Source organism: Musca domestica, unplaced genomic scaffold (genome assembly GCF_030504385.1).
Source record: "Musca domestica strain aabys unplaced genomic scaffold, Musca_domestica.polishedcontigs.V.1.1 26, whole genome shotgun sequence".
Lineage (NCBI taxonomy): Eukaryota > Metazoa > Arthropoda > Insecta > Diptera > Muscidae > Musca > Musca domestica.
In genome coordinates this window covers 11,072,601-11,098,800 of record NW_026712283.1, presented here as the reverse complement: position 1 = coordinate 11,098,800, position 26,200 = coordinate 11,072,601, and the positions used below count along the sequence as shown (strand labels likewise).

At 39.5% G+C, this 26,200-nt stretch overlaps 2 protein-coding genes across 5 annotated transcripts in view; both read left to right on the top strand.

The window, feature by feature from the left end:
• Nucleotides 1-26,200, top strand: part of LOC101896747 (leucine-rich repeat and fibronectin type-III domain-containing protein 3) — a 399,938-nt gene that overhangs the window by 57,176 nt on the left and 316,562 nt on the right. For all 4 annotated transcript variants that reach the window (XR_009342463.1, XR_009342464.1, XM_059123971.1 and 1 more), the window contains exon 3: nt 14,121-14,150. The gene's annotated coding sequence lies outside the window, so the exon portion shown is untranslated. The remainder of the gene's footprint in view (nt 1-14,120; nt 14,151-26,200) is intronic.
• Nucleotides 9,030-9,467, top strand: LOC131803023 (variable charge X-linked protein 3B-like). The gene has a single exon (XM_059123913.1). It carries the CDS (start codon nt 9,030-9,032, stop codon nt 9,465-9,467), a length of 438 nt encoding a protein of 145 aa, XP_058979896.1.

Sequence of the window (26,200 nt, the reverse complement as noted above, 5' to 3'; positions counted from 1 at the left end):
CCCTTAACAGTTTTCTTTTTTTTAGGAGATTGGTAGAAATTTCCGATATCGTTTGGAAAATTGGTTAATTTTAGAGTAGGGCTCACCTTCTCTCATTGAGTAGATGAGGGTCTCATTTTCTCCGATGAGCTCTCATCGGCTCCCATAGAACAGATGAGGGACTCTTCGGCTCCCATAGAGCAGATGAGGGACTCATCGGCTCCTATAGAGCATATGAAGGACTCATCGGCTCCTATAGAGCTGTTGAAGGACTCATCGGCTCCCATAGAGCAGATGAGGCACTCATCGGCTCCTGTAGCGCATCGGCTCCCGTAAGAGCAGCTTCTCCAATAGAGCAGCTGAAGGGCTCACCTTCTCCAATAGAACAGATGAGGGAGTCATCGGCTCCCATAGAGCAGATGAGGGAGTCATCGGCTCCCATAGAGCAGATGAGGGAGTCATCGGCTCCCATAGAGCAGATGAGAGACTCATCGGCTCCCATAGAGAGCTTCTCCAATAGAGCAGCTGAAGGGCTCACCTTCTCCAATAGAACAGATGAGGGAGTCATCGGCTCCCATAGAGCAGATGAGGGACACATCGGCTCCCATAGAGCAGATGAGAGACTCATCGGCTCCCATAGAGCAGATGAGGGACTCATCGGCTCCCATAGAGCAGATGAGGGACTCATCGGCTCCCATAGAGCAGATGAGGGACTCATCGGCTCCCATAGAGCAGATGAGGGACTCATCAGCTCCCATAGAGCAGATGAGCTACTCATCGGCTCCCATAGAGCAGATGAGGGACACATCGGCTCCCATAGAGCACATGAGAGACTCATCGGCTCCCATAGAGCAGATGAGAGACTCATCGGCTCCCATAGAGCAGATGAGGGACTCATCGGCTCCCATAGAGCAGATGAGGGACTCATCGGCTCCCATAGAGCAGATGAGGGACTCATCGGCTCCCATAGAGCACATGAGAGACTCATCGGCTCCCATAGAGCAGATGAGGGACTCATCGGCACCCATAGAGCAGATGAGGGACTCATCGGCACCCATAGAGCAGATGAGAGACTCATCGGCTCCCATGGAGCAGATGAGAGACTCATCGGCTCCCATAGAGCAGATGAGGGACTAATCGGCTCCTATAGAGCAGATGAGGGACTCTTCGGCTCCTACAGAGCAGATGAGGGACTCTTCGGCTCCTATAGAGCATATGAGGGACTCTTCGGCTCCTATAGAGCAAATGAGGGACTCATCTTCTCCTGTAGAACAGATGAAGGGCTCATCTTCTTCTGTAGAACAAATGAAGGGCTCATCTTCCTCCGTCGAGTAGATGAGGCACTCATCTTCTCCCGTCGAATAGATGAGGCACTCATCTTCTCCCGTCGAGTAGATGAAGGGCTCATATTCTCCCGGAGAGTGACTGAAGGGCTCAACTTATTCCGCAGAGCAGATGAGGGGCTCATCTTCCCCCGTAGAGTAGATGAAGGGTTAATCTTCTCTTGTAGAGTAGATGAGGGGCTCATCTTCCCCTGTGGAGTGGCTGAAGGGCTCATTTCCCCTGTAGAGTTACTGAAGCACTCATCTTCCCCCGTAAAGTAGATGAATGGCTCATATTTTCCGATAGAGTAGAGGAGGGGCTTATCTTCTCCTTTAGAGCAAACACCCCCTCCTCATCCTTAAAAAAATGGTTTCAGGAGCCTTTTCTGGCAACTTTATTATTTTGGACTTCCTCCCCCTAACTTCCCACTCCGCATTATTTCAGTTTTAGCTTTTAAATTATTTTTTCAATTAAAATCCTTAATATCCTTATTAAAATTTTTCGCACAGGTGGTGCTGTTACCACCACTTAATTGCAGTTTTTGTTGTGTTTTCGGCTACAAAAAGAAAATTCCTTAAAAGTTTTGGTTAACCAAAAAAAAAAAAAAAAACTTAAATCCTCTTTTAATGCTCGACCCCCATTGTTTTCCCAGATTTTTTCTTTTTTTTCCAGTGTATATGTGTTTGCGGTGCATCTGAGGGTCGGTATGCTCTGTATTAGCCTTAGCCTATTCATTGGAAAGATTTTGTGGCAAATGCTTTGTGATGTCTGGAGCTGCTGCTGCTTTAGCTGCAATTTACTGAACTTTAAGTCGACGGCGACTTTATAATGATGGCCATCCTGGCAGTGCTGCTCCGGCTTTCCACAGCCATTGATGATGATGATAATATATCTCTTGCAATGCTGGTTAAATCCGGTTCTTATTAAATGCCATAACCCACTGCTTTGCCCTTTGCAAAAATAAAAGCGAACACCAACAACTCTTGGGTGCTTAGAAGAGGAAACACTGCCAAGGAAGAATAAAGGGAAGCGTTAAAAAAACTCACCAAAGCTAGATTAGCAATAACACCTCCACGTTCGTCCTCTTCATTCTCATTCTCTTCATCTCCTCCTCCATCATCTCGTTTATCATCTATCATCATAATCAGTTCCTCATCTTTGTTACAATCAACATTTTGCCATCTTTATCCACTTTGTTTGTTCTTTTCCTTGTCGTTCGTTCGTTCATTCTTTTCTCCCGAACATCATCACTTTTGGTGATTGTGTTTGTTGTTGCGGAGCCTCTTGCTTCCATTGTGTTACCTCTGCCACCTCTGCCACCATCGTCATCGTGTTCCTCATAATAATTATTGGGAACATTGTCAGATATGAAATCGTTGTCTCTTTTCTCCCTCCTCCTGGATGCATACATGCCATGATGTGGCAGCATAACCTTAGCAGAGCTTAGCACCACAAAAGATGATTAAGACCATTATAAGCTTAAAATTTATTTTTATCCTCTCGCTTTTGCTCTATTCGGAATGTGAAGGTAGCTAAAGAAAAAAAAAATAACAAAAACGCATAGTGATGTCCTCATATTCTCAGAAAAGTAACTCATGGAGAGGATGGGAGACCAGAACTTGGAGGTGGTTTTAATTTGAAGCTATTTTTGATCTGAGAACCGAGTAAGGTCAAGTGAAAAAAGTTGAACCCTCTATCTATCCTTCATCTGCTCTGTGGAAAAAGATGAGTCCCTCATCTACTCTGTGGGAGAAGATGACCCCCCATCTCCTCGGGGAAAGATTATGACCCCCTCATCTACTCTATGGGAGAAAATGACCAACTCATCTACTCTGTGGGAAAAGATGCGCCCCTCATCTACTCTGTGGGAGAAGATGAGCCCCTCATCTACTCTATACGAGAAGATGAGCCCCTCATCTACTCTATGGGAGAAGATGAGCCCCTCATCTACTATATGGGAGAAGATGAGCCCCTCATCTACTCTATGGGAGAATTGAGTCCCTCATCTACTCTACGGGAGAAGATGAGCCCCTTATCTACTCTACGGGAGAAGATGAGCCCCTCATCTACTCTGTGGGAGAAGATGAGACCCTCATCTACTCTGTGGGAGAAGAATAGCCCCTCATCTACTCTGTGGGAGAAGATTAGCCCCTCATCTACTCTGTGGGAGAAGATGAGCCCTCATCTACTCTGTGGGAGAAGATGAGCCTCTCATCTACTCTGTGGGAGAAGATTAGCCCCTCATCTACTCTGTGGGAGAAGATTAGCCCCTCATCTACTCTGTGGGAGAAGATGAACCCTTTATCTACTCTATGAGAGAAGATGAGCTCCTCATCCCCTCAGAGAGACATCTATTGTAGAGTAGGTGGCCTCAGTGGACATCTGCTGTGGAGTAGATGTCATCAAGGGATATCTACAGTAACGTAGATGGCCTCAAGAGACATCTGATGTGGAGGAGATAACATCAGGCAATATCTACTATGAAGTAGATGACCTCAGGAGGTGACTTTAGCCGACATTAACTGTGGAGCAGATGACCTTATTTGACAACTACTTTCGAGTAGATGACTACATGGGGCATCTACTGTGGAGAAGATAACCTCAGGGGATATCTACATTAGAGTAGAGGACCTCAGCGGTCATCTACTAGGTAGTAGATGACACTAGTGGCATTGACTGTGGAGTAGATGTTCTTAGTGGACACATACTGTCGATTGATGACCTCTGGGGATATCTACTGAGGAGTAGATGACCTCTGTGGACATCTACTCTCGAGTAGATGACCTGACGGGAAGTTTGCTGTCGAGTAGATGACCTCTGTTAACATCTATTGTCGAGTAGATGACCTCTGTGGACATCTATTTTTTTAATTTAAATAGATGACCTCAGGAAATCTATAGAAGAGTAGAGGACCTCAGCGGTCATCTACTAGATAGTAGATGACCCTAGTGGCATCGACTGTGGAGTAGATGACCTTAGTGGACACATACTGTCGATTGACGATCTCTGGGGACATCTACTGAGGAGTAGATGACTCCTGTGGACATCTACTCTCCAGTAGAGGACCTGAGGGGAAGTTTGCTGTCGAGTAGATGACCTCTGTGGACATCTATTTTTTTAATTTAAATAGATGACCTCAGTGACCTTCGACTGTAGAATAGTTGACCTCAATGACCATCTACTGTGAAGTAGATGACCTCTAAGCCATCTACTATAGAATAGATGTCCTCAATGTACCTCTTCTGTAGGGTAGATGACCTCAATGGTCATCTACTGTAGAGTAGATGACTTCACTGGCCATCTACTGTGGAGTAGATGTCTTCGATGACCATCTACTAAAAGTTTGATGACCTACTATAGGTTAGACGACCTCAATAGCCACCTCTAGTAGATATAGTAGATGATTGAGGCCATCTATTATAGAATATATTTCCTCAGTCGTATACTACTATAGCGTAGATAATCTGAATGGCCCTTTATAGTCATCCAAAATCATTTTAACCTTCTACCTCATTATATCTGTCCTCTTTGATCTCAAATCTCTACATTTTGCCCACAAATAACCTTCACTGACTTTTGTGATCTTTTGCCAGAACATAACCATAAAACCGGTTCTCAAATTCTGCCACATCTCAGCTATCTAAACACATCTTTTTTTGAGATAAAATGCATTGGCCATAAAAAATCTACTTTAGTGATTTGAAGTGAAAAAAAGAAGTAGAAAGAACTTAAGCTGTCTAGTATAACTCATAGAATCTCTCACACACACACACTTACACTTACACGCATTCAACATTTCATGTGCACATAAATTGAATGGGAAAAGCATTGTTGTGCCAAAAGCAATGAAAATGATGCTGGCTGGCTTGGCTGGCTAGTCGCTCCTTGTCGTTGCTGGTAACATTGAAATTGTGCTCATCATAATGGTCTAATATTATTCTGGTCGTCGTTTTGGGCTTAGCCTAGGTTAAAGAGCTCAGTTAGTAGTTTTTCATCTTTTTTTCTCCATTTTTTTTTTAAAACTTAGAATTCCAACACCACTTTTCGTTACCAGGAACCAGGAAAAACAGAGAAATATTTCGTGAATAATGTTGAACAATAAAAAATGCTACATTTTCACTTACCCCCCTTCCCTCCAAAAAAAATGCTTTTGTTCATGCAAGTGTAAAGTTTAGTTGTTGTTGCGGTTGCTGCTGCTTCTTCAGCTAACTGCTGCAATACTGTCTGTGAAAATAGTGCTGGAAAATCCAACAGGAAACAAGGTATAAACGTTAAGAAAAATTATTATGAGAAATTTTTTGAAGGGGATTTTTGGGGTTTGTTTATGATGTGTATGTGTGTGTGTGGCTTTTGGTGTTGCGGGTGCGAGTGTGTGTGTAGGGGTGTGAATAAACAAAACAATGTTGTCAGAGATTATTGGAATTATTTTGTTTTGTTGTTGATATGACTTTTTTTATGGAACATTAAGGGAGCTATGAATTGTTGACACTTGGCTGATGGATATTAGATTTTTCGGGAAAAATGATAAGAACGGGTATTATTTTGGAAGAAATTTCAATGGAAGGGAGAAGGAGAGGGGCGAGGAAATAGAATTTCAAGGAGAACGTGTAGGGAAACTAGTACGATTTTGAGATTTTTAAAACCTTTATGACCCTCAAATTGTTATGCAGGGTAATTTTTATGTTTAAGGATTTTGTTAAGGATCAATGGCCAAATGCAGTACCCCAAGGATCTATGACCATATAGGTCACCAAGTCCTAAGGCTCATAAATCACCCTAAAGCTTTATTCCATAGATCTAACTAAAAAACCAGTAAAGAAAGACCAAAGTCGGGCTGGGCCGACTTTATGATATCCTACACCACTGTGCATATACAGGGTGAGATAAAAAAACTGCAACCAAACCTGTCTAAAACCATTATAAGGCACTTTTTGGTCGTGTCAAATGATATATATATACCATCTCCAGCCATATGGCTATGGGTATAAAAATCTATGTTTGCAGATCTTACGAGAGCTTGGTACAACATTCTTCAAAAATACACGTATAGCGAGCGGTCTGCTTGGAAAATATTTAAAAAATCAACATGGATTGGTCTTTTTAAAAAGTGTTCGTTTAAAAAATCTACTTTCGGAGGTAAGCTTGTATTCATGAAAATGTCCACATCTAGAGGTCAGTTTGAAAAAAAAAAATATTCGTTTACAAGTCTAAGTTTAGAGGTTAGTTTCAAAAAATAATCGTTAATGAAATTCCACGTCTATAAAGGATGAGATGAAAAAATTGCAACTAACTTTAGGCTGCTGTCATTTCTAAGCCACTTGTCCGCCACTTAAGCCACTTATTCTAGTGACAACTCATTTTATTGTTTACAAGCGTACAAAAGCATTTTGGTGAGAATTTTCCAGAAAAAAATTTATTCGTGATGGAGGTATTCAAGCGTGATAGTGTGTTTTCTTTATATTTGGCTGGAAAACCACAAGTGGCTATCATTAGAGCACTCCAGCATTTAAATGTGAATAAATCTTATGTGTCTCGTAACATTGCTCGTTAGAGTGATACTAGTAGCGTAGCCCGGCATCAAGGAAGTGGACAGAAGAAAACAGCAACATCAGCAGAAATGGTTCGAAAAGTAAAGAGAGAGTGACTAGATCGAAACCCGCTTCGCAGTTGCCGGAAAATGGCTCGTGAGCTGAACATATCGCAATATTCCATTCGGCAAATATTTAAAAATGAGCTCGGGGTAAAGCCATTGAAATTCCAAGAAGTACCAGAACATACACCGCACCGGAAAGAAAATAAACTCAAAAAAAGCTAAAGAGTTGCTTCGCTTGGCCGAAAGTGGTGAACAGCCGAATTTGGTTTTCTCCGATGAGAAAACATTCGTTGTCCAGCAGTTTGTAAACAAACAAAATGATTGTGTTGCCAAAGAGGTCAGCTGAAAATGTGCACTTTCGGTTGGCCACCAGAACTCAAGCGCCGGCCATGGTGATGGTGTGGACAGCCATAACATCCCAACATGACTCAGCACGCGCCATCCAAGAATGTTTACAAAATGAGGTCCCTTGCTTCATTTCCAGCGCACAATGGCCACCAAAATCTCCGTATACCAATCCGTTGGACTATTGTGTCTGGAGTATTTTGGAAAGCAAAGTTGGCACTAAAATATACCAAAGTGTCGATCACCTCAAGCAAGCGCTTTGCCGGGAATGGGCCAAAATACCGAAGAGCAACATTCGGGCAGCATGCGACTGTTTCATTGGTCGTTTGAAGGCCATAATCCGTGCCAAAGGCGACCAATTCGAACAAATCTAAACTTATTCTAAAATTTGATGCTATTTCCGACACTTTTTGCTTAAGTTCGTCATCTGCTTAATAGAAGCCGATGAGTCCGTCATCTGCTCTATTGAGACCGATGAGTCCGTCATCTGCTTAATAGAAGCCGATGAGTCCATTTTCTGCTCTATAGAAGCCGATGAGTCCGTCATCTGCTCTATAGAAGCCGATGGAGTCCGTCATCTGCTCTATAGAAGCCGATGGAGTCCGTCATCTGCTCTATAGAAGCCGATGATTCCGTCATTTGCTCTACAGAAGCCGATGAGTCTGACATCTGCTGTATAGAAGCCGATGAGTCTGACATCTGCTCTGTAGAAGCCGATGAGTCTGTCATCTGCTCTATAGAAGCCGATGAGTCCGCGATTTACTCCATAGGAACCCATAAGTCCTATAGAAGCCGATGAGTCCGTCATCTGCTCTATAGAAGCCGATGAGTCCGTCATCTGCTCTATAGAAGCCGATGAGTCCGTCATCATGAGCCCCTCATCAGCTCTATAGGAGCCGATGAGCCCCTCATCAGCTCTATAGGAGCCGATGAGCCCCTCATCAGGTCTATAGAAGCCGATGAGCCCCTCATCAGCTCTTTAGAAGCCGATGGGCCCCTCATCAGCTCTATAGAAGCCGGTGAGCCCCTCATCCGCTCTATGGATGCCGATGAGTCCCTCACCTCCTCTATAGGAGCCGATGAGCTGCTCTTCATCTCCTCTGAAGGGAGCCGATGAGCCCCTCATCTGCTCTATAGGAGCCGATGAGCCCCTCATCTGCTCTATAGGAGCCGATGAGCCCCTCATCTGCTCTATAGGAGCCGATGAGCCCCTCATCTGCTCTATAGGAGCCGATGAGCCCCTCATCTGCTCTATAGGAGCCGATGAGCCCCTCATCTGCTCTATAGGAGCCGATGAGCCCCTCATCTGCTCTATGGGATTCGATGAGCCCCTCATCTGCTCTATAGGAGCTGATGAGAACCTCATCTGCTCTATAGGAGCTGTTGAGAACCTCATCAGCTCTATAGGAGCTGATGAGAACTTCATCTGCTCTATAGGAGCTGATGAGAACCTCATCTGCTCTATGGGAGCCGATGAGCCCCTCCTCTGCTCTATGGGATTCGATGAGCCCCTCGTCTGCTCTATAGGAGCCGATGAGCCCCTTCTCTGCTCTATGGGAGCCGATGAGCTCCTCATCTGCTCTATGCTCTATGGGAGCCGATGAGCTCCTCATCTGCTCTATGGGAGCCGATGAGCTCCTCATCTGCTCTATGGGTTTCGATGAGCCCCTCATCTGCTCTATAGGGGCCGATAAGCCCCTTCTCTGCTCTATGGGAGCCGGTGAGCTCCTCATCTGCTCTATGGGAGCCGATAAGCCTCTCATGTGCCGATGTGGTCTTCATATGTTCTATGAGAGGCGATGAGCCCCTCATCAGCTCTATAGAAGCCGATGAGCCCCTCATCAGTTCTATAGAAGCCGATAAACCCCTCTTCAGCTCTATAGAAGCTGATGAGCCCCTCATCAGCTCTATAGAAGCCGATGAGCCCCTCATCAGCTCTATAGGAGCCGATGAGCCCCTCATCAGCTCTATAGGAGCCGATGAGCCCCTCATCAGCTCTATAGGAGCCGATGAGCCCCTCATCAGCTCTATAGGAGCCGATGAGCCCCTCATCAGCTCTATAGAAGCCGATGAGCCCCTCATCAGCTCTTTAGAAGCCGATGGGCCCCTCATCAGCTCTATAGAAGCCGGTGAGCCCCTCATCCGCTCTATGGGAGCCGATGAGTCCCTCACCTCCTCTATAGGAGCCGATGAGCTGCTCTTCATCTCCTCGGAAGGGAGCCGATGAGGGCCTCATCTGCTCTATGGGAGCCGATGAGCCCTTCATCTGCTCTTAGGAGCCGACGAGGGCCTCATCTGCTCTATAGGAGCCGATGAACCCTTCATGTGCTGTATAGGAGCCGATGAACCCTTCATCTGCTTTATAGGAGCCGATGAACCCTTCATCTGCTCTATAGGAGCCGACGAGGGCCTCATCTGCTCTATAGGAGCCGACGAGGGCCTCATCTGCTCTATAGGAGCCGACGAGGGCCTCATCTGCTCTATAGGAGCCGACGAGGGCCTCAACTGCTCTATAGGAGCCGACGAGGGCCTCATCTGCTCTATAGGAGCCGACGAGGGCCTCATCTGCTCTATAGGAGCCGACGAGGGCCCCATCTGCTCTATGGGAGCCGATGAGCCCCTCATCCGCTCTATAGGGGCCGATGAGCCCCTCATCCGCTCTATGGGAGCCGATGAGTCCCTCACCTCCTCTATAGGAGCCGATGAGCTGCTCTTCATCTCCTCTGAAGGAGTCTATGATCTCTTTATCTCAACTATGGGAGCTTTTAATCTCCAGTATAGAAGTCGACGAGCAGCTCTTTATCTCTAATTTTTAAAGCTCTTCTATACCTTGAGGGACATAGATGAAATATAGAACTTTCCCACTACAGTACATCCTAAGGTGTATTTTTGTCAGAAGACTTTTAAGATCTTCTATAGGCCAACACCTATTTACCAGCTGTACGATTAATTTTAGACCAGTTTAGTCAAAGCCCTGGCAGAGAAAAATTGAAATGTGAATATAAAACACATTGCATGCTGTGGTGTGGGGAGAGGTGCTCCTCATGCGATTTTGTGTGTACCATTGGTATTTGCTCTCAGCTCCGGCGAGTGGCATAAACTTTTAATTGGCTATAAATGATGGCCAGTAAATATAATTAGTTTTGTAAGTGAATGTACACAGACACACTTCCACACACACACATCCATACACACACCCATACACAAGCTAAAGCAGAACAAGAAAAAACCATTTTGGTGAAAAGTACCTGCTGTTTTCAATGTTGCTGCTGCTACTTGTCGGCAACATAGCTCAACATTATGTTTTTATAACAAATTATGGATAATTACAACATGTTGGATTGGTTGGTTGTTTGGTGAGGTGAGGTGCGATGGTTGCGTGGTTGGTTATTTGTTTTTTGTTTTCCATAGAAATATCTATTTGCCGACAGACTCCCGCATAACCGCATGTAATCAGTTACTGGGCCCACGCACTGCCACACACCATTAGTGGTCAAAACATGAACATCAAATCAGCCAGCCCAGGCCAGGCCAGCGTTGAATATTAAAATTGAAATTTAAAAACAAACAACAGCAAAAAAAGCGAAGAAGGCTTAAAAACTGTGTAAACTGTTAATTGCAGTTGTTTGGTTTCAGTTTTGTGTTTGAGCTACGCTCTGTGGCAGCGGCGTTTTTTGTTTTTCTCTTTTCATCTCTGCTTTTACGGGAAAATTATTATTTGCCAGTAATGTCCTTGTCAACGGCAAAAGGACATGACATTTTATTTTATGTGAATCTATTTGTCCAGAGAAAAAGAGAGAAAAAAATACAAAAATGGAAAAAAATATTTTTGTGGTTCACAATTGTAACCAGGAGGAGGGCCTCCATGGTCCGGGGGGGACAAAAACAACCAATCCAACCAAATGAGATAGTTAACCACAGTATTTTTATTATTAATGGGCACAAAATTGGCAAATATGTCAAAAGCCATTACAATCTGCAAATGCCATAATTTTACTTTAAATTAGCCAGCAATTCGTTCAATAGTTAATGAAAATCCAATTGAATTGTGAATTGAATGTGCCAAACTGTTCTTGAAATATTTTAATTAATATTGCAATAAATTTATTAATTAATTTGCAATTAAAAGAAGGAGGAGGAAGGAAAAAAGTAGAGTGAGCCTTGGAGGGTTTTTCATATTTTATTAGTCAATAATTGGGTTGCATTTACGGTAGAGAAGACGGCCTCCGTGGTCATTTACGGTAGAGTAGGTGGCCTCTGGGGTCGTCTACTGTAGAGTAGATGACCTCAGTGGTCGTCTACTGTAGAGTAGATGACCTCAGTGATCGGCTACCGTAGAGTAGATGACCTCAATGGGCATCTACGGTAGAGTAGATGACCTCGGTGGTCGTCTACTGTAGAGTAGATGACCTCAATGGCCATCTACGGTAGAGTAGATGACCTCAATGGCCATCTACGGAAGAGTAGTTGACCTCAATGGGCATCTACGGTAGAGTAGATGACCTCAATGGGCATTCACGGTAGAGTAGATGACCTCAATGGCCATCTACGGTAGAGTAGGTGACCTCAATGGCCATCTACGGTAGAGTATATGACCTCAATGGGCATATACGGTAGAGTAGATGACCTCAATGGGCATATACGGTAGAGTAGATGACCTCAATGGCCATCTACTGTGGAGGAAATGACCCCAGTGGTCGTCTATTGTAGAGTGGATGACCTCAATGGGCATATACGGTAGAGTAGATGACCTCAATGGCCATCTACTGTAGAGGAGATGACCTCAAAGACCATCTACTGTAGAGTAGATGACCTCAATGGCCATACTATAGAGTAGATGACCTCAATGGCCATCTACTGTGGAGCAGATGACCTCAATGGCCATCTACTGTAGAGCAGATGACCTCAATGGCCATCTACTGTAGAGCAGATGACCTCAATGGCCATGTACTGTAGAGTAGAGGACCTCAATGACCATCTACTGTAGAGTAGAGGACCTCAATGACCATCTACTGTAGAGTAGAGGACCTCAGTGGCCATCTACGGCTGAGTAGAGGACCTCAATGGCCATCTACTATAAAGAAGATGACCTCAATGGTCATATACTGTAGAATGGATATGGTAAAGTAGGTCTTTTCACAAGAGAGCATCTCTCTGATGTATAGAACGAAAAAAGCTCTAGAAGTTTTATAATCTTTTGGCAATTTTCTCTGGGGGAAAAGACTTCCAGAGGACTACCCTCAGTAGAATACCTATCAAAGGTCTTCCATCCACAGAATACCTTCATCAGTCTTATATGCAAATCAGACCTTGACAGAATTTTTCTCTACAATAGACCTTTAAATATATTTTTCAACAGAAGCCTTCAGATGTCTTCTCTCCACATAAGACCTTCAAAAAGTCATCTCTTCACAGAAGACCTTTAGAAGTCTGTTTTTGTAGGTGATATTTGAAGTCCTTCTATTTTAGAAGGCCTCTTAAGGTCTTTCTTTTTCGAAGAAGACCTTTAAAAGACCACATAAGGCCTTCAAAAAGTCATCTCTTCACAGAAGACCTTTAGATGTCTGTTCTGTTAGGTTATCTTTGAAGTCCTTCTATTTTAGAAGATCTTTAAAGGTTGTCTTTTTCAAAGACCTTTAAGTGTCTGTAAAGGTGTTCTTGTTTTAGAAGATCTTAAAAGGTCGTCTTTTTCAGAAACCTTCAAGTGTCTGTTAAGGTGTTCTTGTTTTAGAAGATCTTAAAAGGTCGTCTTTTTCAAAGACCTTCAAGTGTCTGTTAAGGTGTTCTTGTTTTAGAAGATCTTAAAAGGTCGTCTTTTTCAAAGACCTTCAAGTGTCTGTTAAGGTGTTCTTGTTTTAGAAGATCTTAAAAGGTCTCCTTTTTAGAAGATCTTTAAAGGTCGTCGTTTTGAGGATCTTTAAATGTCGTCTCATTGCGGAGTCCTTTAGGGGTGCTCTCATTTTAGAAGACCTTCAAAGGTCTTCCTTTCAGGAGATCATTAGAGGCCTTTTTCCTATAGAAGAACGTTTGAGGTCTTCTCTCCATACAGAAATTTAAAAAGTATAATAAAATACTTTCTGATGTCTCCTCGCCTTGCGAATTCTTCGCAAATTTAGGCCTTTTTCTAGATCTCCTCTGTGTATTCCAAATTTCCAATCAGTCACTTACCTCTTTTTTTAATTAAAAATTAGCAATCTATTATACAGATCAGACCTTGACAGATATTATCTCTACAGGAGACCTTCAGATATATTCTTTCAACAGAAGCCTTCAGATGTCTTAACTCTACACAAGACCTTCAAAAGTCATATTTTCAAGGAAATATTCAAAGGTCGTAATTTTCAGTGGATTATAAAAGTCTTTGTATTTTAGAAGACCTTTAGAGGTCTACTTTCGCTGAGACTTCCGGGGTGGCGAAATGTGTTATATTTAAGAGGTATCTTTTTTTAGAAGATTGTCAGAGGTCTTATGTTTTGGGGATCTTTAAATGTTGTCTTTTTAGGAGACCCTCATAGGCCTTTTTTTTGCATGCCTTTACAGGTCTCTTCTTAGAAGGCATTCAGAGGTCTTCCTTTCAGGAGATTTTTAGAGACCTTTTTCCTATAGGGGAACCTTTTGAAGCCTTCTCTCCATACAAAAATTGAAAATGTTTATTTTTATAAAAGGCTCTCGGATGTATCCTTGCCTTCAAATACCTACACAGCTCTTCTATTTGGGCCTTTTCTAGATTTCTTCCATGTATCCCAAATTTCCAATCAATCACTTACCTATTTTCTTTTAATTAATTTTAATTAAAAACTCAACTCAATTAATATTCCTCCATAATTTTGACGAAAACTAAAATGCTAATCTCCTCTCCTCCATTCACTTTTATTTTTAGCACCATTGTGTCAAGAGGCTTTTCCTCAAGGTAAGAGTTGTTATTTTTTTTTTCGCTTTTACAAAAAAAAAAAAAAAAACAAATCAACTATACAATTCATAAAGTTTTTAAAAGCTACCCCGAGGCTAAGGCGGCCATGCCTTTCCAACTATCCGGGCATGGGATGAGGAAAATCTGCCTCTTTAAAGAAAAACAAATTAAAATGTGTTTTTTTGTCAAATTGCAATTTCACCGATTTCTCCTCCTTTCTCTCCCTCTCTCTCTGACATAAAATCACATTGTCATAATGGTCAGTAAGTCAGTCAGCCTGACTGACTTTTTGACAGGCTTTACTTACTGTCGTCTTCTAATGGCAATTCATTGGTTGTGTGTGTGTGAGATTCTGCAGAGATTTACTTAAGAAAATAGCCTTAAGTTTCAAAATGGTTTTAAGGCCGATTTTCCAATTGAATCGGTGAGTGGTAGAGAGAGGTGTCCAAGAGAGGGGTAGAGTGTATGTGTGTGTCTTTTATAATCCTATCAAAATCACCAACAAAAACAATGTTAGTATGCCAGCCATTAAGCTGGTTTCAATTTATCCCCTCCGTCCGTCTGTCTCGCCATTCAAGTTGAAGTTGAAGTCTGACACTGGTGTGATGTTGTCAACTTTGATTGGCAGCCAAACAATTGAGGCTGCAAAAGCACGTGTCCAGTTAAATGCTGTTGCTATTGCCCGCCTGCCTGCAATCCACAGCAACACAGCGCGTCGGATTGTAACAATTTTGTAAAACGCCATCAGCGTTTATTGTTTTACATGCCAGCATAAGTTTTCCATTGGCGTTACTTGCTGGCCAAAAAAAAGAAAAACTACAATTGCACAGTGGCTTGGAATCAGACGTGGGAGTGGTTTTGGATCCTGGGGTTTGGGATGGTGGGGAAGCCGTCTGAGATGCACTCGGTGGTGGTGTGAGGCTATCAATTTCGCCCTAGGTTTCATTGACCTAGGCTTCGGAGACCAATTATATTATATTAAAATAAACAAGTAAGAAAACGTTATGTTCGTCGAATTTTTAATATCCTCCACCTTAGGGAAGTGAAAACATTAGAATCCATTATGACCCACAAATACCAATTTTTAGACAAATCCGTGAAAAAATGTGGCGAAAAATCATCAAAATACCAAAAATCGGGAGGTACCAAAGCGTGGACCCATACATACAATGTTTCGCCACACGAACTAGGACCCATTATGACCTACAAATACCAATTTTCAAACAAATCCGTGAAAAAATGTGTCAAAAATCCTCAAAATACCGAAAAGCGGGAGAAACCGTTATATGGGGACTATGGCAAAACGTGGACCGATATATTTCATTTTCAATACCAACCATCCTAGACAGAATACAAATTGTTCTGCTAAATATTGACGTTCTACGTCGAATAATGTGGGCTGTATCGCGATTTCAACAGACAGAGAATTTTGGAAAATAGGAACGGCTTTGAGATATGATAATGGAAGATAAAAGCATCCTTGAATTTTACCGACTACCAGATGCATAAATGTGATTTTGCTGATATATACAGGGTGAGGTAAAAAAGCTGCAACAAAATCAAACGCCATATTTTATACATTTTTTTAAATTTTATTGAATGAAAGCAAAAAATGTCGGAAATAGCATCAAATGTTATTACAGCCTTCAAACGGCCAAGGAAACCGTCACAAGCTGCCCGAATTATGCTCTGCGGTATTTTGGCCCTTATCCGCCGAAGCGCTAGCTTGAGGTGATCAACACATTCGTATTTTTTAGTGCCAACCTTGCTTTCCAAAATACTCCAGACACAATAGTTCAACGGATTGGTATCCGGAGATTTTGGTGGCCATTGCGCGCTGGATATTTGTAACCATTCTTGAATGGCTCGTGCTGAGTGCGATGGTGCTGGGTCCTGTTGGAATGTCCAAGGTCTGCCGCCAAAATGTTTGCGTGGCCAAGGCTTTGATACACCCTCTAGAATATTTTCGCGATAATATTCGGCATTTATTCTGATGCCACGGTAGATAAATACGAGCGGAGAGCGACCATCGGCTGTTATTGCGGTCCATACCATCACGATGGCGGGTGCTTGAGTTCTGGTGGCCAACAGAAGGTGCACATTTTCGGCTGACCTCCGTGGCAAGTAAACACTATAATTTTGTTTGTTCAAAAACTGCTGGACAACGATGTTTTCTCATCGGAGGAAACCAAATTCGGCAGTTCACCACTTTCGGCCAAGCGAAGCTACTTTTTAGCTCTTTTGAGTCTATCTTCTTTCTGTTGCGGTGTAAGTTCTTGCACTTTTTGGAATTTCAATGGCTAAACCCCGAGCTTATTTTTCAATATTTGCCGAATGGAATATTGCGATATGTTCAGCTCACGAGCCATAGCCATTATTCGGCCGCTGCGACGCAAGTTTCGATAAAGTCGCTTCTTTACTTTTCGAACCATTTCTGCTGATGTTGCTGTGTTCTTCCGCTGGCGGACGAGTGGTTTAGAACTGAGAGCAGTCTGAAGTTGGTTGCAGTGTTTTCATCTCAACCTGTATTTGTATGTCAGGCTTTTGTCAGATACGAAATAATCAATATTGGCTTACGTCATGAAATTTCATAAGACTATGGTTCAAGGCTTTCTCATCAAATCGTTTTGAAGTTTACAATAGCTATGAGTCGTCATCGTTGTTATTTTTATTTAAGGGCTATCAGAGTTCAAATCTTAGTTTGCTTAAAGTATTTTTAAGACTGTCAAAGCTCAAGGTGTGATTTTTGTAGGGCTATCAGTTCTTCTTTATTTCTTCAAGGACAATCAGAACAATTTTTTGCTAAGTTTAATAGGATTTCGCGGAGCTTTTTTTTATTTTTTTTAAAGCTTTAGAGCTAATAATTTTTTGTGGAAAAAATATGATTCTAGAATAGATCTAAAAAACGATTATTCTATCTTCCAGGAGTCTTGGACATAATTTCTGCCTTAATAGCCTTAGTAAATGTTGAATCAAATTATCAAAAATAAAAAATCCAGTTGTGAAATACCCTATTTCTAACCTATCCCTATTTCACACTGTGTCATGTGCCCACTGTGCTCTATTTTCAACCACTGTCCTATGAAATCGAATAACAATGAATAGTAGTCGTTTAAATTTATTGTTCAACTTCGATTGGAATTTTTGGAGCAAAAAAGGACATAAACAAATTCGTCGATTAATCGATGGTAATATGGGAATTTGGAGAAAAAGAAATTAAATTCAACCACGGAAACTAAAAATATTTTTTTTCTACACTGACGCTTCCTACACTAAGAGGAATGATAAAACTTTATTCGGTTCGAAAAAAAAAAAAAAAATATGAAGAAGGAAAGTCGAAGCAGAAGTCCTTCCAAAAAATATGGCTAACCAAGAATAAATCTAATAATATAGACACCTCTTGGGGGTACCTACAAAAGACACTATTTGAAACACGTAAATTTTGAAAACAGAAATTTCCAATTCTAATATTTGCAATTCCCCAATATCCATATTATTTTCCTTTTTAACAAATACCCATTCTATGAACCTCTAATTTTTTTCAATTTCTGTCATTTCGGAGAAAAAAATTAAACTTCCTCATCGTCATTTCGTTTCAAAATTCTTTGCTAAAAATAACTTTGCAAATTTTTCAACTATTGACATTATTACTTTTTTTTCGCTGAGAGCGGAAAGTTGTATTTGTCACTCATGCTCACTCAAACATGGTGAGAAGGTCGCTTGGAACAGCAGCAGCAGTTTGATAGATTTCTTGTTGATATAATAGAGGAAGATGATGATGATTATGAAGCCATAGTGAGTGACAGATAGACAAGCAGACACTTCATCAGCATCATCGGCGGCGGCAGTGGCACTACTTTTAGCACAGCATGACATTTTATGGCCGCTTGCAGATGTTAACCCTGTTATGGGCTATGGGGTCCTTGGTGGTTCGTTTTGTACGAAAATCAATTTGATCCAGAATTAATTTTGGTTAAGGCATCAAAAAATTACTTTTAAGGACAGACTGGTGAGATTTTGTTTTCAAGAATATTTTAGGTGTAATTCCAAGGCTTTGCATGAATGTCATAGATTACACTGTGCGACAAATTTAATTTTTTGAAAATTACACGAAAAAACCATTAGATTATGAAAGTGGAGCCAAAAATTAGAAGACACGTGTTTCGGCGTTTCGAAAAATTACTTCGCAAAGGATCTAAATGTTGTCTTCTAGGACCTGTAGTAAAATATTTTTACAGAAAGAACCAAAGGGGTCTTTGTCGACGTGATACATGTGCCTTGTATTTTTATACCCACAGTCATATGGCTAGAGAGGGTAGGTTAGGTTAGGTTAAAGGACACGCGGTTACCATATGGCAATCGCTCCACTCGGAGACCTATAGGTCCATTGTGTTCATCCTAGAAGAATGTTAAGAAAATAGGAAAAAAGTGGTTGGTAGAAGAGGTGAAGATAAAAGATAAAGTTGTAGAATGTGATATACGGCTGAGGAGTTTGCCGTGTCGTCTTTAGCCACTTGAATCTTCTGGCTAATTGAAGGATTACTATAGGGTCAGTGTTAGAAAAAGTAGACAGGTCATGTGACACTAGTTCTCCCACTAGTCTGTGTCTCACATTAATGAGTGCTGGGCAGTGGCAGAGCAAGTGTTCGACTGTCTCGATTTCTTCTTCAGCTCGACAGATCCTACAGTGGTCAATGTCGTCGCTGTCCCATTTCGATGTCATAGCCCTCTCCTTACAATGACCAGTGATGATACCCACCACAAGTTTTAAATCAGGTTTTGACAATGACATCAGCGACCTTGTTCTCTTCTCTGAGAGTGTGGGCCAGATTCATTTGGAGACGGTGCATCCCATTTCGTCCAGCCATTTTTCTTGGATTCTCTCAGAGTAATGTCTGTGAATAAACTGTAGGAAATGGCACAGTGGTGGTTTAACCGAGTTGTCTACTTCAATTGTAGTTGATTCGGATCCTAGTCCTAGCCAGTTCGTCTGCAGTCTCGTTACCTGGGATGTTATAATGGCCAGGAACCCAACAGAGCTTGATGGACAACCCAGTGTTTTCCAAGGCTTCCCTGCAGTTCAAAACAGCCCTAGACTTGACAGTAAAGGAACTTAAGGCCTTCAGTTCCGCTTGACTATCGACATATATAGTCACCGGACCGCTGACCTCAATGCTCCTCGTGACCTGTAGGTCTATGGCCTTTTTGACCTGAAATACGCTAAAGTTGTTTCCAAGCTTGTAGGATTCACGAACATTAAGGGTATCACAGAACACACCAGCTCCCGTACCACACTCCATCTTTGAACCGTCGGCATAAACAGCTAAGCCGCGAAAAGGTGGGTTGTTATGGGCCCAGGCGTCTCTGTCAGGTATGTGAGGGTATATATAATTTGATAGGGCCAAAACGTGTCAGGTATGTGAGGGTATATAAATTTTAATACGGCCAAAACGTACCTCATCGAAATAACGACCTTAGCCCCAGGTCTCTTTGGACCAAATCCGTTTCAGGACATTTGGAGTCGATGTAGCGATGTCCGTCCGTCCTCTCAATGGAGTATCCGATTTGATTCAAACTTAGTACAACGTAATATTATTGTCAAACAGTCCTTCTGGTTCCTCCCCCACAAAAGGTTCAAAAAAAGAAATGTTTAATTGCACAGAAGAAGAGAAGATAATCCGATTGTGCTTCAACTTTGCAAATCCTGATATTTCCAACAGTGCTACGTCAAGTCCATCGAGTACCTCCCCCACAAAGGGGAACTTCATAAAACGCGAAATTATAATCCGATTCCTTTTAGACTTGGAACCTCTCAATATATCTATCAACAAACGATTTGTTTGTTATAAAGAGGGTTGAGATCGGACCATTCCTTCTGTTACCTCCCCCACAAAGGGTCAAAGTTTTGAATAACCAAAACTATTCAAAATCCGCAATAAGCTTCCGGTTTTCTTCATATTTCACACAAAACAATATTTTTATTAACTCAAGGCTGATGTAAAGATGGGATAAATCGATTCACTCCTAATTGGTACCTCCCCACCCCCAAAATGGTCAAAATTTTAAATACCTATACAGCTGATAAGACGCGGGATTAACATCCGATTCCATAAAGACTTGACACATTTCAATATTTCCATCAACATAAGATCTGATATAAAGATGGTTGGGATCGGACCATTTCTTCTGATACCTCCCCCACATAGGGTTCACGGTTTTGAAAAACAAAACGCTCAAAAAAATCGATCTAAGCTTCCAACTCTTTTCAAATTTCACACATACAAACATTTTTGCTGACGCAAGATCTGTCTTGAAGATGATATATATCTGCGAATCCCGTCTGGTACCTCACCCACAATGGGTCACCATTTTCAATTCTATTATATGCCTTAACTTATTTTCTAAAAATTATCAAATATCTCATATAAAGTGAAGGAAGTACCCAATATATTCGAAACCTGGCACATCGAAATATTTATATCATATTTATATAGGTGCGATACGAAATGGTCAATATTGGTCTATTAGTTCGGAACCTACTTTATAGAGGTTCAACAATTTTAGTAAACATAATAGATGTCAAAATAAATGTAAATAATCGAAAAATGGCTGAGGGTAACTTGGTAATAATATTTTTAAAGAAGGACCAAAAGGCTCTTTTGTCGACACTATTTTAGCCCTTCTTTTTTATACCCTACAATATCAATTCAGAAAGTGATTCTATGGAGATTCTCAAAAGTAACTATGGGTCTATCTCGCTTCCTTCTCCATGTTACAAACAAATGCACAAAGACATAATAACCTTACCACTATGGTTATTATGTCTTTGTGCATTTGTTTGTAACATGGAGAAGGAAGCGAGATAGACCCATAGTTACTTTTGAGAATATCCATAGAATCACTTTCTGAATTGATTTATGCAAGTCAGTCCGTCTGTCCGTCCGTCTGTCCATGTATTCTTCGAATTTATTATCCGATTAAGATGAAATTTTCCAAACCACATTTGTTTGGCCCAAGGACGAACCCTATTGAAATTGGACATAATCGGTAAAAAATTAGATATAGCTCCCATATATATATATATATATATCTTCGTCCGATTTGCTTTTTATTGTGCACCAAACGTGTAATATCAGCCCAAATAGTATGGAATTTTGCACGTACGATAAGATTGGACCTAAGAATAAGTATGCCAATTTTGATCGAAATCGGTTCAGATATAGCTATAGCTCCCATATATATTGTTCATCCGATTTGTTATTTTTGTCCTCCGCAGCCGTAATATGCACTCTGTAACAACAATATTTGGGGAAATATATCAAATACAGCTCAGAAATACATTTGCTAAATGTTATCGAGATCGGTTCAGATTTGGATATAGCTCCCATATATAACTTCGTCCGATTTACCTTGGATTGTGCACCAAACGTCTAATATTTGCCCAAATTGGATGAAATTTTGCACTTACGACAAATTGAGTCTTGAAGCTAGTATGTCAAATTTTGTGAAGATCGGTTCAGATATAGCTATAGCTCCCATATATACTGTTCATCCGATTTGTTATATTTGTTACCCACAGCCGTAATATGCATTCCGTAACAACAATATTTGGGGAAATATATAATATACAGCTCAGAAATATCTTTGCCAAATTTTATCGACATCGGTTCCGATTCGGATATTGCTCCCATATATATCTTTATCCGATTTCAAGTTAATTGTGCGCCAAATGGGCAATACAAGTCCGAATTTAAAATATACAAATGCTTCGGCATATTTAGTCCTTTGAACTTTAAATTATAATTATAATCAAGGCCTGTATTTTTGAATTCTCCCATAAAAACTTTTAATTGTTATGTGGAGCTCAACGAAATTAGCAAAGTGGTGTAGGGTATCATAAAGTCGGCCCCGCCCGACTTTAGGACTTTCTTTACTGGTTATAATTTGCTGTTGTACAGTGTAATCATAACATTTTGGATGTAATATATTATATATTCCCATTCCTTCTACCACATCCTTTCCAATTTTAATGTAGATCCTTCTGGGACATCAATACTCCCTTAAAATTTGAAAAATCTCCAACAGTAACGGGCAGGTTAAGCTTGTGTTGACAATTTTGAGAAAACTTCATCCATATCTCTACATTGCTAAAACAAACATTTTGTCATGTGTGAGTATGTGTGAGTGTTTGAGTGGTGGGAATATGTCAGCGAACATGTTTACTTAAAATAATTGACAGGCGTTGAATGTTTTCCTTCGAATTGGAATTTTTGTTAATCCTTCATGTTCCCTCTATTGTCGCTGTCGTCGACAAATATGTATGTTGGTATGTTTGTATGTATTTTCGAGTCATTTTCATTTATATCAAATCAATGAATATGCAGAACATGTACCCCCACCACACCTTCCATTTCACACGAGTGATGCGCTGATGAAATCTATTTCATCACTCGGATCATTTGTATTTTATTTTTGGACAATGACAAAACTGAAAAGGATGTGCATAAATTTCGAAAAATTTTAAATGGCTTTAAATGTTTAAAGCGAGGAAAAAAGGACGAAGCTGGGAATAAGGAAAGACAATTTTGAAACTGATTCTTGATGGGTGTTGAAGGAAAAGGGATCGAATTTTGGAAATTAAAAAAAAAAAATTGAAAATTTCAGACATAGCTTTTTTAAGGTCGATTTTTTGTCCCCACAAATGTCGAGTTTCCTTTATATGGATATAACTTGGGCGCCATCTACAAAGGCATGCCTAAAATCATTACAAATAATTCTCCATGTTATATGGATAGCTTTAACCGAATAGTAACAAATTATCCAAAACTTCTTTATTATTTATCCAAAAATCCATTATCCAAATCATTCTGAAATTATACACACTATCCAAACAGCGAAAATTATTTATCCGTGTTATCCAAACATCCTAAATGACTAAACATCATAAATGGATTATCCACAATATCCAATCATCGCAAATAAATTATCCACGTTATCCAAACATCCTAAAATAATTATCCACGTTATCCAAACATCCTAAATACATTATCCACGTTATCCAACCATCCTAAAATAATTATCCACGACATCCAAACATCCTAAAATAATTATCCACGTTATCCAAACATCATAAAATAATTATCCACGTTATCTAAACATCCTAAAATTATTATCCACGTTATCAAAACATCCTAAAATAATTATCCAAGTTATCCAAACATACTAAAAAATTTATCCAAGTTATCCAAACATACTAAAAAATTTATCCACGTTATCCAAACATCCTAAAATAATTATCCACGTTATCCAAACATCGTAAAATAATTATCCACGTTATCCAAACATTCTAAAATAATTATCCACGTTATCCACCCATCCTAAAATAATTATCCACGTTATCCAAACATCCTAAAATAATTATCCACGTTATCTAAACATCCTTAAATAATTATCCGAGTTATCCCAATATCCTAAAATAATTATCCACGTTATCCAAACATCCTAAAATAATTATCCACGTTATCTAAACATCCTAAATTAATTATCCACGTTATTCAAACATCCTAAAATAATTATCTACGTTAACCAAACATCCTAAAATAATTATCCACGATATTCAAACATCCTAAAATAATTATCCACGTTATCTAAACATCCTAAATTAATTATCCACGTTATCCAAACATCCTTAAATAATTATCCACGTTTTCCAAACATCCTAAAATAATTATCCACGTTATAAAAACATCCTAAAATTATTATCCACGTTATTCAAACATCCTAAAATAATTATCCACGTTATCTAAACATCCTAAATTAATTATCCACGTTATCCAAACATCCTAAATTAATTATCCACGTTATTCAAACATCCTAAAATAATTATCTACGTTAACCAAACATACTAAATACATTATCCAAACATACTAAATACATTATTCACGTTATCCAAACATCCTAAAATAATTATCCACGTCTTCCAAACATTCTAAAATAATTATCCACATTATCCAAACATACTAAATACATAATTCACGTTATCCAAACATCCTAAAATAATTATACACGTTATCCAAACATCCTAAAATAATTATCCACGTTATCCAAACATCCTAAAATAATTATCCACGTTATCCAAACAGCCTAAAATTATTATCCACGTTATCCAAACATCCTACAATAATTATACACGTTATCTAAACATCCTAACATAATTATCCGCGTTATCCAAACATCCTAAAATAATTATCCACGTTAAACAAACATCCTAAAATAATTATCCACGTTATTCAAACACCCTAAATACATTATCCACGTTATCCAAACAGCCTAAAATAATTATCCACGTTGTTCAAAAATGTTTATTCTATTATCCGTGTTTTAAATACATTATCCGAGTTATTCAAACATCCTATAATAATTATCCACTTTATCCAAACATCCTAAAATAATTATCCAGGTTATCCAAACATCCTAAAATAATTATCCACGTTATCCAAACATCCTAAATACAATATCCACGTTATCCAACCATCCTAAAATAATTATCCACATTATCCAAGCAAACTAAATGAATTATCCACGTTACCCAAACATCCTAAATTCATTATCCACGTTATCCAAACATCCTAAATAAATTATCCACGTTATCCACACATCCTAAAATAATTATCCACATTATCCAAACATCCTAAAATAATTATCCGCGTTATCCATCCGTTATCCGCATCCTAAATAAATTATCCAAACATCCTAAAATAATTATCCACGTTATCCAAACATCCTAAAATAATTATACACGTTATCCAAACATCCTAAATAAATTATCCACGTTATCCACACATTCTAAAATAATTATCCACGTTATCCGAACATCCTAAAATAATTATACACGTTATCCAAACACCCTAAATAAGTTATCCATGTTATCCAAACATCCTAAATTCATTATCCACGTTATCGAAACATCCTAAAATAATTATCCACGTTGTCTAAACGTTCTAAAATAATTATCCACGTTAACCAAACATCCTAAAATAATTATCCACGTTATCCGAACATCCTAAAATAATTATACACGTTATCCAAACATCCTAAAATAATAATCCACGTTATACAAACATCCTAAAATAATTTTCCACATTATCCAAACATCCTAAAATAATTATCCACGTTATCCAAACATCCTAAAATATTTATCCACGTTATCCAAACATCATGAAATAATTATCCACGTTTTCCAAACATCCTAAATTTATTATCCACGTTTTCCAAACATCCTAAATTTATTATCCACGTTATCCAAACATCCTAAAATAATTATCCACGTTATCCAAACATCCTAAAATAATTATCCACGTTATCCAAACATCCTAAAATAATTATTTACGTTATAAAAACATCCTATATATAATTTATCCGCGTTATCCAAACATCCTAAAATAATTATCCACGTTATCAAAACATCCTAAAATAATTATCCACGTTATCCACATTTTAAATACATTATCCACGTTATCTAAGCATCCTAAAATAATTATTCATGTTATCCAAACTTCCTAAAATAATTATATACGTTATCCAAACATCCTAAATAAACTATCCACGTTATCCGAACATCCTAAAATAATTATACACGTTATCCAAACATCCTAAATAAATTATCAATGTTATCCAAACATCCAAAAATTATTATCCACATTATCCAAACATCCAAAAATTATTATCTACATTATCTAAACATCCTAAATACATTATCCACGTTATCCAAACATCCTAAAATAATTATCCACGTTATCCAAACATCCTAAAATAATTATCCACGTTATCCAAACATCCTAAAATAATTATCCACGTTATCCAAACATCCTAAAATAATTATCCATGTTGTCTAAACGTTCTAAAATAATTATCCACGTTATCCAAACATACTAAATACATTATCCACATTATCCAAACATACTAAATACATTATTCACGTCTTCCAAACATTCTAAAATAATTATCCACGTTATCCAAACATACTAAATACATTATCCACATTATCCAAA

Excerpts from the sequence above, each read along its gene's own strand:
- LOC131803023 (XM_059123913.1), top strand. The coding sequence starts at position 9,030 with ATGAGAGGCGATGAGCCCCTCATCAGCTCTATAGAAGCCGATGAGCCC.